The sequence below is a fragment of the Acanthochromis polyacanthus genome, chromosome 17, assembly GCF_021347895.1.
Source record: "Acanthochromis polyacanthus isolate Apoly-LR-REF ecotype Palm Island chromosome 17, KAUST_Apoly_ChrSc, whole genome shotgun sequence".
NCBI classification, from domain to species: domain Eukaryota; kingdom Metazoa; phylum Chordata; class Actinopteri; family Pomacentridae; genus Acanthochromis; species Acanthochromis polyacanthus.
Window position 1 is genome coordinate 19943948 of NC_067129.1, and position 14183 is coordinate 19958130.

At 39.1% G+C, this 14183-nt stretch overlaps 1 protein-coding gene across 2 annotated transcripts; it reads right to left on the bottom strand.

Moving 5' to 3' along the window:
* Positions 1–1419: 1419 nt before the first annotated feature.
* On the bottom strand, positions 1420–13964 carry LOC110950609 (glycine receptor subunit alpha-4-like). 2 transcript variants are annotated; one of them, XM_022193291.2, is made up of 10 exons: positions 13645–13964; positions 13071–13198; positions 12187–12254; positions 8911–9134; positions 7698–7780; positions 7473–7610; positions 7154–7368; positions 4564–4722; positions 3951–4046; positions 1420–3832 (listed from the first exon to the last, which is right to left on the bottom strand). In XM_022193291.2, exons 1-10 carry the CDS (start codon positions 13698–13700, stop codon positions 3560–3562), a joined length of 1440 nt encoding a protein of 479 aa, XP_022048983.1. In that variant the 5' UTR covers positions 13701–13964; the 3' UTR covers positions 1420–3559. The 2 variants fall into 2 exon arrangements, with proteins under 2 accessions (XP_022048983.1, XP_051793811.1); XM_051937851.1 differs by having other exon boundaries at positions 3951–4049.
* Between the last annotated feature and the right edge of the window lie 219 nt (positions 13965–14183).

Below are 14183 nucleotides of genomic sequence, written 5' to 3' on the forward strand. Positions count from 1 at the left end.
TATTTTTCTCAAAACTTTGCATGTCAACATTTATTTTTGATAACACACTCAACCCTTCTTTGCATGCAGGATACTAGTATTTCACACATTTCTGTAGAGATGTTCTGACATTCTTCAGAGACACTTTTTTTTGCTGCGTTTTGCTGAAGGAGTAATGTTGCTTTGGTTTTCTTTTTAAAACACCCCAAAGGTGTTCTATTGGATTTAAGTTAGGTGGCATACTCGGCAAGGTCAGGTTTTACTTGTTTCTTCTGTAAAGACTCCTTTTGTACTCATGCAGCCACACGTCATCACACTCCCACCTCTGTCCTTCACTGACAGGACTATGCATTCTCTGTGGTCGTCCTGACCTGACTCACACCAAACACATTGGATTCCATGAGTGCTGAACAAATTTATTTTAGTCTCATCTGACTCAAGAATGCATTACTAACATTAGTCAGCCTTCTTTACATGTTGTTTTTCAACAGATTGTGCCAGTAGCATACTGATGTCATTTTAGAAGAAGCTTTTTTTAGTGGTTCCATAGATAGTTCTTCTCCTGATTACTGTTGCAACTGTGATTTGACAGATTTTTAAATGGTCTCCGAACTTCCTGTATCCTCCTTCCAGCTTTGTTAAGAATCACAATCCGATTTTTCAGTTGTTCTGGCAATTCTTTTCCACGTGGAGCCATAATGCAGTGGGTTAGTGGTACTACATTTTGTTTCAGTGGTCACAGGTGTTTTCACTTTTGTTGCACCGAGTTTCTACTTTGGGGATTGAATTTTCAGTGTAGCGTTTCTAAAGTGTCTGTTTTTGATCGTTAATACTCAAAAAAATACTCAACTTAGAAAGAACGATATTATTGAGAGAGGATGCAATCTGGAATCATTTGGCATTTAAGTAATTTAACAGTTCAGTATCAAGGATTCTCTGATCATCTCTTTGCTGCTCTCTCGAAAAAGAGGTCAGGCTTGTTCATACATACTCCTATAGTGCTGATGTATTCAATCTTACACCTTCTACCGTACATGCATATGACAGCTACTTTTTAACATGAAATATTCATGTGACATCTTCATTTTATGGCAAGATTTATTTTTAAAATGAGAGGTTTCCAGTGATGCACTGGTGATGCACACAGAAATGCTAGTGTAGTAATAGCATATGGGAAGAACTCGAGAGCCAGTTGTTGCAGTGGCATTTTTACCACTTAAGAGCAGAGTGAGGATTGATAATAAGCTTGACTGAGAAAGGTATTAGAGGCAGGAGAAATGTAGTGAAAATTGCTTCAGTGTTGGTGAGATACTGTCGGCCTTACAGAGAGCCATAGTTTAAAAACAGAAATATCACAAATGATAATTAAGTGTGCAAATGAAATGAGCTTGCTGTTACATTTTTTGTCATTGTACATAAGGAAGGCTGCACTATTAGGAATTCAGTGTTGAAAATTAAAGCATCTCTTTATTTTAGATGTACTGACAAAACATTCCAGGGATTTTTTTTTCTTAAGAAACAAAACACAGGGACAATTTACTCTTGCTATCAAACTTAGCTGGACTATTTAAGCATCAATACCATACACATTCTGCAAGCTTGTACACAGTAAGCAATATCTTTAATAACCATCTCATAAGCCATTCCCACAATCAAGGAAGCCAGTTTCCAACAAAGTGAATTAAACATTTTTTGATTTACACTACCGATCAAAAGTTTGGGGTCACTCAGGCAGTTTCATGTTTGCCATGAAAATTCACACTTTTATTCATGTGCTAACATAATTGCACATGGGTTTTCTAATCATCAGTTAGCCTTTCAACACCATTAGAAAACACAATGTAACATTAGAACACAGGAGTGATGGTTGCTGGAAATGGGTCTCTGCACCCCTATGTAGATATTCCATTAAAAATCAGCCATTTCCAGTTAGAATAGTCATTTAATACATTAACAATGAACTGGATTTGTGATTAATTTAATGTTATCTTCATTGAAAAAAAAATATTTTATTTCAAAAATAAGGACATCTCCGGGTACTCTGGCTTCCTCCCACAGTCCAAAAACATGCTGAGGTTTATTGATTACGCTAAAATTGTCCATAGGTGTGAATGTGAGTGTGATTGTTTGTCTATATATGTAGCCCTGTGACAGACTGGTGACCTGTCCAGGGCGTCCCCTGCCTTCACCCGAGTCAGCTGAGATAGGCTCCAGCACCCCCTGCGACCCTAGTGAGGATAAAGCGGTGTATAGAGAATGGATGGAAATAAGGACATTTCTAAGTGACCGGTACGGTAGTGTAGTTGATGTAATGTCAATGAAAGCCAATTGTCATAATTCACCACTCTCCGGAGCTCATTAGTGTCTAAAAATGCTATATTAACTACAACAACCTGTTGTTACTCGCAGTGGCGTAGTGGTTAGCACTTTCGCCTTGCAGCAAGAAGATCCCCTGTTTGATTCCCTGTGCATGTGTGGGTTTTCTCCGGGTACTCCGGCTTCCTCCCACAGTCCAAAAATATGCTGAGGTTAATTGATGATTCTAAATTGCCCGTAGGTGTGAATGTGAGTGTGATTGTCTGTCTGTATATGTAGCCCTGCGACAGACTGGCGACCTGTCCAGGGTGTCCCCTGCCTTCGCCCGAGTCACCTGGAATAGGCTCCAGCACCCCCCGCGACCCTAGTGAGGATAAAGCGGTGTATAGAGGATAGATGGATGGATGTTGTTACTCTCATTTTTGTTGACTGGACTGATTGAATATTGATGATTCGACAAATAATAATAACAATAATAATAATTTAAAAAATTGATTATATGCCTTCCATGGCATTATATTAATGTACAGTGATGGCAGTAAATATGTTTCTTTTAAATTCATTTTAGGGTTATGTTACGAACAAACACATTTCAAAAACAGATAGGTCTTCTACTGGAGGCTTTAAATTATAACTAATAACTGCTTATGTAAAATAAAATATGTTTGTCATGAAAAAATAGCATTCAATCCTTGAGGTCTGCAGCCTACAATGGACATAAATTATTTATATCAGTATAAAATAATATATCAATCTCTTCCCTAGGACTATAAAACATAGATAAGGTGAGAAACACTACAGAGATAATTGTAGTGATATACGTTTTGCCTCTGTGACACTCTGTGACATGTAGTTTTGGACTCTGTCAACTATAACACCTGTAAAACTAGTGCACAGTAGAAAGTGTGGACCTGGTAAAGATGCACTGCAGTCCAAATACATGTGAAAGTACAGTAACTGCACATAGAGCAATGTTTCCATAAAAGTGTGAATTGACATCATTGAGATGCAGACTGTACACATACACAGTAAACTGATGGTGTGAAGCATCAGAACTAATAAAAAGTGCATTTCTTTGGAAGTATTAAAAATTTAAAGAAAGCGATGGACTCTTCCATGTTATGGAGTTTCCCAGTGGCGCTGGACATGCAGTCATAATGCATCTTGCATGGCTCAGCTGAGAACTCTCAGCCTGTAAATGTTTCAGTGAAGAGAGCAGAATTAAAAGAATCCACTGTGGTCATAGTCCCCAGTTTGTACATTGTCACAGTGTGGCTTGGACATCTTCATGTCGTAGAACTTTGTAGGTGAGCCAGTAGAGGACGTTGAACATGAGGAAACTCATGGGGAAAACAGCTCGGGAGATGGTGTCGATCCTTTTTGCCCGATCCACAAAGCGTCTGCGTATTTCGTAGAAACCCAAACCAGGAGGCAAATCAGCAAACACTGGTGTTGCATCCATTTCTGGTGCACTACCTGTTGACAGTGCCAGTCCATAAGTCTGGAAGAGAAAGCCCTGCTGTGCCAGCTCCTCCTCCTGAAACACAAAGACACAGCAGAGCAGAGCTGCACTAATTGAGAGTCACACAGTTAAACTGCTGACTTTCTTCTTTTGGAGCCAGTGAGTGGCTGTTGAACAAGGCTACAGTACTCACCCTGGCACAGGCGCTGCACTGCTGGGCTACGTTCCCATGAGGAGCATTGTTTCCTGACACGTTGTTTCCTTTTGCCTTACTGTCACTGGTGCTTGCCTGCTGATGGGGAAAAACAGTCCATGAATTTAATCATCAAACAGAATGCTCTGAATGAACAGTTTGTAATCGTGACACAACTCTGCTGTGCTGCGTAGATGTTTCAAGGTGGAGTAAATTGCAGCTGCATTGCATGATCCCAATTATTAATAAATGCAAAGAATTGAAGCAGATGTTTTGTGTATCGTGGGATAAATATTAAAAAGGCGTTAATGAATCCTGCAGCTGCTGTCACACTGCTTCGTTTAAGAAGTGTGATATATTTTAAGACAGTCTGGCCTATTTTGTTTCCCCTATTTTTCTTCTTCTCATGGTATCCAAAGTGAGGCAGCAAGACATTGAGAACATTCAGCTAACAATGGAAAAAGGTGAAGGCTTAAATTAATTACAGGTCAGCGGTGTCTCTGTTTCTCGGACAGAATGCAGCATGCAACTGAATTGTAGCTCATGCAAAGCTGGGCGTAGGGAATAGCAGGTGACAGCTGCCCGAGGGGCTGAGTGGGTGGGCTGCACTCACAGCTCTCTGCCGCTGTTGCTCCTTGAGCTTCTTCCTCAGTCTGAAGAACTCCTTGTGCTGACGTGAAACGAAATTAACAGCTGCATACTCCAGGAGTGCAGCGAATACGAAGAGAAGACACACTGCCATCCAGATGTCTATGGCTTTGACATAGGACACCTGCAAAACCGTGACAATCCAATCAGTCAGTTAAATTTGCATGACATTTTTAGGCAGTGAAATATGCTATAGGATCCCAAACTCTATGTGTAGAGGTAAATGTCACGTTGACATTCAAGCATGGCAGAAAAAATGACATATGACATGAGTATATTTAGAAAAGCTACAGTGACAAAACACTTTCACAATCTAGTTTTTCAAATTTTACTCGAGTAAAGGTGCAGAATTATTAGCAGCAAAATATACTTAAAGTACAATTTATTATGATATATTTGCCCATACTCTATTATTGTTATGCTTTTATATCATTATTGTGCTCCATTAACGTGTAAGAAGCACTACAACAATGGAGCTCATTGTAACTTTAAGCCGAATAGCTTAAGTGTCATTATATAAAAACTTATTGTACCATGTTTTATATGTCCATTTTGTAATTTTTTACAGACACAATATATAATCAGCTTCCTAAATATGCTATGCAAGTAGATTGAATTGAACAGTGCATAAAGCTCCTCATCTGGTGATTTATTCAAGCAAATTGTCAATGCTGTTACTTGTAGGAGAGTATTTGTACATTGTGATATTACTACGTCTGTTTAAGCTCAGGATCTGCTTCTCCTGCTTTTTCTTTACCTTTTACACAGTCATTAAAAGGCCAATTAGCTCTTGGGGAATTGCCAACAAAATTTGTGATTGAATTGACTGGAACAAATAGCTTCATACCTGTTATCAAACGCTAACGTGGCTTAATTTAAAGCTGTTAATAGAATTGTGGGTGTTGCAAATGTCTCCTCCTATCCGAAACAACATTATTAGTTTAATTTCTCTGGTTTTAACAGTTGAATTTTAGCTTTTCCAAAAAAGACTACAGACAGCTCTCACTAATGATAAATGACAAATATAGAACAATGATCCCGTTCCTCTATTTGTACCATGATGGCGTCATAAGTTTCTCCTCATAAGTAAAAGCTGTTTTTTTTAAAAAAAACATTTAGAAACTCTCTTTAGTTATTGTCTAGGCCCCTAGTAACCCACATTTGTGTCCCAAAGTTTCATATTTAGAAGTCTGTTTTCCATTAAAAATAACCTTTGCTGCCTTTAAAAGATTTAGATGTAACGCTACAATGTTGCTCCCTCTAGAACATGCAGATCCATGAAGTCCCCTCCGCCCTTCGCTGCAGATCAAGCGCAAAAGTACACAAGCTCACATTGTGTAACACTGTGAAGTGCTACACAGTGGCAAGTTGAAATATTGGAGTAATTCAGCCATACACATACAAAACAAGAAGCAACCTCTGAGGCTGAAAAATGTATCCTACACAAAAGTTCCAAAAACTGGAGTTCTTCGAATCCAAAAGTGAGACGGTCCCCATAGATGCCCAGGGTAAAATGTCCAACTTTCCAGCCAAGGTAAACATGTTTACAGCCTAGGAAAAAAATGCTTTTGTTCTCTACAGCTACTTTCCCCATTTATGACAACTGCACAAGGGGTAAATATTATGTAACTTAGTCGTTTAAACCTTTTTAAGGCTGAATGTTATGTATAATTCAGGATGTGACCAATTTAAGTCCTACGAGCTTCAGCAAACACATGGATGCTGTGGTCAGTCCACAGGATTTAGGGACTGCCAAGATGGTGACAATGGGAGCCACAACACTGAGCTTCAAAATCACTCCTCGGGAAATGTATGGATGACACTGTGCAGGGTTCAGCTGTCTTAATATACAGTCAATGGTTTGATCCGGAAATTGATTCTGAAGGAGTATAATATGAAGATGACATGATTGCTTTCATGGGTTGGTTACGTAAGAAACTCTGGCCGACTGAATCTGTTTGTGAGACTAAGTAGTACACTCAGTTTTAACATAGAAATGTTTATTCACGGCGCTGATTCCTAATTTACTCATGATATACTTTCTTTCTGATAAAAAAACACCATATAGACATCCATCCATCCATGATCTATATACCACTTAATCCTCATTAGGGTCGTGGGGGGCTGGAGTCTATCCCAGCTGACTTAGAGTGAAGGCAGAGGATACCCTGGACAGGTCACCAGTCTATTGCAGGGCTACACATAGAGACAGACAAGCACACTCACATTCAAATTTATGGAAATTTCGAATCACCAGTTAACCTCAGCTTATTTTTAGACTGTGGGAGGAAGCTGGAGAACCCGGAGAAAACCCACGCATGAACAAGGAGAACATGCAAACTCCACACAGAAAGATCCTAGGAAGGCTGGAACACAAAGTGGGGATCTTCAACGGCGGTAACCACTGATCCCATATAGACATGTTTGTTTAAAAAAAAATTCATCACAGGGGATCTTTCAAAGTCTGAAAAGGTTAATGCAAACAGTCAATCTGACTATTTTTTCCTAAAAGCATCACAGAGTTCATGACAAACATAACTCCATTTTCCTCTGACCTTTGGCAGGGACGCCCTGGAGCCAGAGCTCTGCGTCGTCATGGTGAGCACAGTGGTGATTCCCAGTCCCACTCTGGCCGGGGCCGCGTCCATATTGATCCAGAACGACACCCAGGACAGGATGACGGTGAGCAGGCTCGGTATGTACATCTGGATCAGGTAGTAGCCCATTTGGCGCTCCAGGTAGAACTTGACCTCGATGCAGGTGAATTTGCCTAACCACAGGAGAAGGTAGAGGTACACACTGACCGTCTTATTAGAAGCTGATTGATCATGTGTATGGAGGATGTAGGACGGCAGGTCGTCATATGTCATGTACCTGTGTTGTAGTGCTTGGTGCAGTAGCCGAGGCCTTTCTCCTCTTTTAGCACAAACTGAGGCAGCATCAGATCATCAGCAACCTGCACCGCTCCCACATCCAGCCACTCAAAAATTAGGTCATTCATAGTGTAGCCAACTAGAGGAAAGAGAGACAATTTGCAATGAGTTTACAACAAAATCTAAAAGTGATGTTCTGTTTGCCTGCATTGAAACATAAACTCACAGCTTTCAAGCTGCATCGTGCACGTCTGGCTGTCCATGGGGAAGTTTTTCAGATCCATGGGACAGGAAAGAGTGAGCGTGAGCCTGGAAAAGAGATGCAGCAACACTATAATGGTACTGGAATGGTGTGGAAAATGAAAAGGTAGCACCCTTACTCTCTCTAACCCAAGACTAGACAGAAAGGTGTGGATACCCAGTCAACCACTACCTCCAAATCTCACAGCACCAGTTTTTTCTTGCTCTGGTGTCACTCAAACCCTTTTTGCACACTCACCCTACATTAAGGGTCACATTAGGCTGCTCAAACCTCTCTGGCACCTGTCCTCCTTTCCAATCTTTCTATTTCACTGCACCCAGTCTGAGCTGCAGAAAGGACTGACAGGTGCTGACAGACAAAGTGTCAGTCTCTATGGTGGGCCTGATGTAAAATGAGCTGAGAACACAGCACTACCATCAGTGAAAAAATAAAAAATGAAAAATTGGAGAGTGCTTCCCCTCGTCTCAGGACATAGAAATCAAGATAAAGAAAAAAAAAATCAGTACTTAGCACAGGTTTCAGCATTTTACTGATAATGCATTGAAGTTCTTTAGCTGTCACAGCTTTCTTTGTCAAGCCACAATGACTTCAACTGATCGCTTCACTTTTTTTCTTTATTTCAGCGAAGATAAAGTAAAACCTCTCACACAAATGAGCAATATTGCAGAAAAGGGGAGGGAATGAGTTCATAAATATTAATATTTATTGATTCATTTATATGTCTGAACAGGTTCTTATAGCTGTTATTACACGGGTAAGGGTGTACGGGTTTAAGGTTCAGTATCCAGCAGTGCAGCAGATGATCTGGTTCGTGTCGCTAATAGATGTTTAAACAGTGCTCCCCATTTCTTACAATCTAATTATAACTCCTCAGCATTACGCTACGATTCACCACTGCTTTAGTGCCACATTACTGACCTGATTCTGTTTTAGCCTGCAGTTATGGTTTAACATGAAGTTGTTCACAGCGTGTGCTGGACAACACAATTACAACTGAACTGAACTGGAGTGAAATAAACACGTAGTGGACCATATACTTAGAGAGTAAGTCCTCGATGTAGAAGTTCCTATTCACTGGGCAACCTAACAAACCGCTCACGTGGCTTCATACTGTGAGATAGAGATACAATCTGGCACATTAGCTCAGAAGGGATTCACACTTTAAAAAACAGATCACCTGATGCTGTAGAGGACATTTCCATTCTGGAAAATCCGAAGCAGTTTGTTGTCTGTTGTGACCTCGTGGAAGTTTGCTCCTTTTTCGTTTGCAAAGAACAGGTCAGGCTTCCAAATGGAGTCCAACATCGAGGGGTCCAAGTCCAGGGAGTCATCTGGGTACTCCTTATATGCCAGTCGGGGGTCATTCCACTGCTGCCGTAGAAATACGTTGAGCCGGTAGTCCTAACGCAAAATTAGAAATGACACTAATAGTCAGAAATACCTGAAAGTGGCAAATTGGGATTCATGTTGCAGTAGAATTTTACTGAGATATATAGTGTTCTTTCACCTATTCTGTAACATTTCTCTATTTTGCATATGTCTCCGCATCTTACTAGAGTGAAAGAAAGAAGTCACAAGCCAGAAACAAACAAACCTGCAGCATCTGTCAACACTTGAGGGGCACTATCGCCACACAAACACTGACTGTGTGAGAAAACACTGACAAATGGAGCCAAGTGCTCATAATGTCAGTGACAGCAAACTCCACTTACAATTTCTTCAATTAAAATTTGATGTCTCTCTCTTAGTCACATTTTAGAAAAGTCTTCCCAACTCTAAACTTGAATAAATCAACAAAACACAGCCATCCCAGACACCATCCATGAATATGGGTTAGCTCCTTATTTGACAGAGACAGAGAAATGAGGGAATCGTTGCTGACACTATGTAATGAACTTACAAGATGGTGTTTAGAGACATTAATTAGCCATAATTTAATGACAGTATGTTTAGGCATCATGAAACTTGGCCTCTGCAAATAGCGAGAGGAGCCAGAAATGTTTCAGAGGAATAAACACTAAAGAGACTAATGTATCTGATAAATAAGCATCAACCAGCCCTGTTGTCCAAGTAATAGAAATTGAAACCCTTGCACTGGCATCAAGTAAAACCAGAAGAGGCTTTATTAAAACACAGTTAATGTATTTAACCTCTCAAGTTCTTGGATTTTCACAAGTTGGTAACAGCTACAAAACTTCAGGAACAAAAAGAAAAACCTTGAGATCTACTGATAAGACGTACATTACAGTGAGTCTCACCGTTTTTATCAACAGGCAAGAGTGAGATCCGACAAAACACAGCAAAAATGAGGATTTTTCTGCTGCGTAATCAAATATGTAAATTAGAGACTAAATACCCGCCTTTTAACAATGAGTGAGTCGACACTGATGTTGTGAAAAGCCTCAGCTGCTATATTTGATGCAACAGAAATGAACACAACAGCCATTTTAATCACAGCGGTGTTTCTGCTGTAACAGCCTCTGCACTGAAATGTGCCACGCTCAGCAACTTTTAAAAAATGGTGCCAGGCTGCATTTCAATAACAGACGGTCGGCTCGGTCCCACCACAGAGTGCTCCAGAGACAGATAAGAAACCAATTAGGTTACTATTACTGAACATTAACTCAAGATTCAGTGCATTAAGATATTATTGACCTCACATACATTATCAGTGGTGGCGATGATGGAGCAGATCGGACATAGTTCTGCCTCAAATCTGAAGATTTATATGTTTTGTTTTTTTTGAGTAAATTACTACAAAATGCAATCAGCAAGAAGCATTCTGATGTATTATTATACATTACATATGTAAAGTGGTGTCTGCATAAAAATGCATCAATAATTATAATCTAGTTATGTCATTTATTGCCGTGAAATGGGCCATTCGCTGAGTACTTTAAATATATTTTGATGCTAATTTACGTACACTGACCTAAGCAAAGTAGTGAATCCAGGATTTTGACCTGTAACAGTTTCTTTCCACTGTGTTACTGTCACTTTGACTGAGGTTAAGGATGTTAATCTTCCACCATTGTGGTAAAACATAATTCTTCTGATCATACGTTCAAAGATAAGCCTGAGTTGTACAGTTAATGGATCATGAGGGATTATTTTGAGTGGCAAATGTTAGGAATAACAACTCCAGGACATGTATATACTGCATATACACTACTGTGTAAAAGTTTGGGGTCAACTTAGAAATGTCCCTTTTTTGAAGGAAAAGCATTTTTTTCCATGAAGACAACATTAAATTGATCAGAAATACAGTCTGAACATTGTTAATGTGGTAAATGACTATTCTAGCTGTAAACAACTGATTTTTAATGGAATATCTACATAGGGGTACAGAGGAACATTTCCAGCAACCGTCACTCCTGTGTTCTAATGCTACATTGTGTTAGCTAATGGTGTTGAAAGGCTAATTGATGATTAGAAAACATTTGTGGAATTATGTTAACACATGAATAAAAATGTGAGTTTTCATGGAAAACAGGAAATTGTCTGGGTGACCCCAAACTTTTGAACTGTAGTGTATATACTGCAGACCTTGAGCAAAAACAAGCATATTAAGGAGAAGTCTAAATCCTTTACAGTAAGGCAGAAGCTTACAAGAGGATCAAATCCCAAAGCCCAAAGTTAGCTAGTCAGAGTAAAGCTAATGCTAATACAGATACATGAAGAGAGCAGTTGCTGAACTAAAATAAAGTCTTAATTTAAATGCAAAATTTGGTATCTTAATGTAAATTGGCCTGGAGATAGAGATTGTAATCAGCACTGGAATTTTAGTTATCATGCACTTTTTGAAGAACACTCAAGTACCGTACTTAAGTGTATTTTTTAGGTCCATTTTATGACACCTTTTACTTTTACTTCACTGTATTTCAAAGGGAAATGTTGCATTTTATAATTTGAAAGCTTTAGTTACTAAGATGAAGATTTTACACACAAACTTTCAAAATACAGCACATTGATAAAAATTAAACCAGTGTTTTCCAACCTTTTGGGCTACTAATACAGTATCTTACAAAAAAATGTGTAACATTTTAGATATCTAGGAGTTGTTTAAATATCTCAGCAAAACTTTTTCTTCTTTCCTTTTTCTTGTCTCTGTTTATCAAACTGTATATAAAGTCGTTCAAACTAGCTCCACCTGCAGCAGTTACAACAGTAACATGCTCTGATGCTTTAGTAAAAATGATCTAATGATGTAAAAGAAAATATGTCATTCAGAGGAGCCAAACACAACTTTTATTTCAACGCTTTAGCTTCATTTTGCTGCTAATGCTTATGCTCTTTAAGTAGGATTTTTCTTGCAGAATTTGCAATTGTCACAGAGTATTTTTACTTTGTTGTACTGGTAAAATATCTGAATACTCCTTCCACAACTTGTGTCATCTTTAAAAACAAATATTTAATTTACTGGGCATGTATCTATAAAGCAGGAATTTCTCACCATGGTAGTTTCAGTGATAGATCCGAAGCTGTTGATGAAGATGTTACAGGTGACGTTGACAGGAGGACCTGATAAGAACAGACTGCCATCACACATCGTAGTGACACTAATTCCTTAAATACCACTGATGATGTTTTCTCACAATGCCATGCACATGAAGTATTGAGCAGGTAGAGAGCACAGCACTAACGTAAAACAACATCTGCTTGTTCCCTTTTTAATGTGCCACACAGTGTCTTGATAAACAGACTCATCTAAGATAACCAGCATGAAATTGTGTTGTCATTTCTAGTACGCTCCCATTAGCGTGGTCCATCTGTCAGCCACTAAAACTTTAAATATTTCAGCGACTCATTTCCTAAGAGGCAATAATTTATTGATTCTGCTTTAGTTACATTAGTGTATTTATAGATAATCATCCGGGATTTACCCAGCATGCACCAAAAAAAGATGTGGAGCAAGGATGAAATATATATGAAATGCGACCCCAGAGGCTGAGGGGGAAGTGTGTCAGAGAGAATCTGCTGGATTCACTCAGTAGGGGGGGATCAAGATTGGACTGAAATGCGCCTATGGGATAAAAATAAGGGTGGCCGCACATTTCTGCCAAGAAGAAAAAAAACTGATCTGAAGGAATGGTCTGTGTAAAATAAATAAATAAAAAAAATCATAACCTCAGGCTGTGGGTCAATATACACACAGTAACTAAACATGACAAAGAAAAAACAAGACTTCAGTGTGAAAACATCTTAGCCTGCAGCATCTCTCACTTCTGACCCATCTGTGACTGATTTGTGCCACTTCACCGCTCAGCTTGTTCTGCATATTGAGCAGCACACTTTCTCACACCTGTTTCTGAATTTCTGCACGCCACCATGCGTTACCTTTGAAATTTGGTCTGATGCGAGCGTCGTAGCCAGACGTCCGTCCCATCAGTTTGTCCAGAAAGTCAGACGGAGAGGGGGGCTTCAGTGCCCTGCTGGGGAACTTCATCTCCTTACAAAGCACAGACCTGCCAAGACAAGCAACTCTGGATGTGCTGACATTTTCCTGTGATTTGATTTTGCTGTTGTATATTTGGTAATTAAAGGTGTCCTGCTTACTCAGGAGAACTATTTCTAAGTATCCCTCAAACTGTAAAATCATCAACAAAATTACTTGAATCTTAGGTCACTTTTTTTAATCCTGCTTTTTTTTTTTACATAAATGCTCATTTTAACTTAGTAAAACTTGTCTTTTATACATGAAATATTAAATGCACCTTCCCTCGTACTTTAAGAGAACTGCAACATTTGCAGTCTTAGTCCAAAAAAGCACATAGTCCATCTCCTGCTGTATTATTTTATACTGTTATGGTGTCAAATCATATCAGCCAACACACTGTCAAATAAACATGCATTCTAAATAATATATTTACTAAAGAAAGGTTTCATATATTCCAACTTAAAACTGTCTTACCTGCCTTGAAGAAAAATTACAAATGAAGTCCACAAATGCAAGATGTGCAGTAGCATTCTTAGTTGGCAGAGAGACGGGAAGAATTGAAATTGGGGAGAAAGAAATCGGAGATGCAGGGAACTTCTTGTTGCTCCTCCAGTCAGACTCAGTCTTCTGTAGTCAGATGAGCCTCCCTCCCACTCTGCAGGTGTAAAATACAGGAAGCTGCTGCTGTATAATTCAAAATCCTAGGGAAGTTTTTTTTCTTCTTCTGCCCGTGTTTGTGTGGATGACTTCAAGCTTTATCTCTTTTTTATGGCCATATGCATGCTGAAGGAATTACTGCAAGAATATTTAAAGAGACAGCACCGTTTTCGTAGCTGTGGCCGCACGTTGCTCTTCTTCTGCCACTGACTAATTGACTTTTCCTAAAATTAGAATGAGTGTATAGAATTTATTTTATAAAGTTGCTATGAATGGTTTTAAAAAACCCATAAGGGACCATGTTTTAAATTTCTGAAAAAAACAGACTCCAACTGATGAAAATAAAACCACAAACT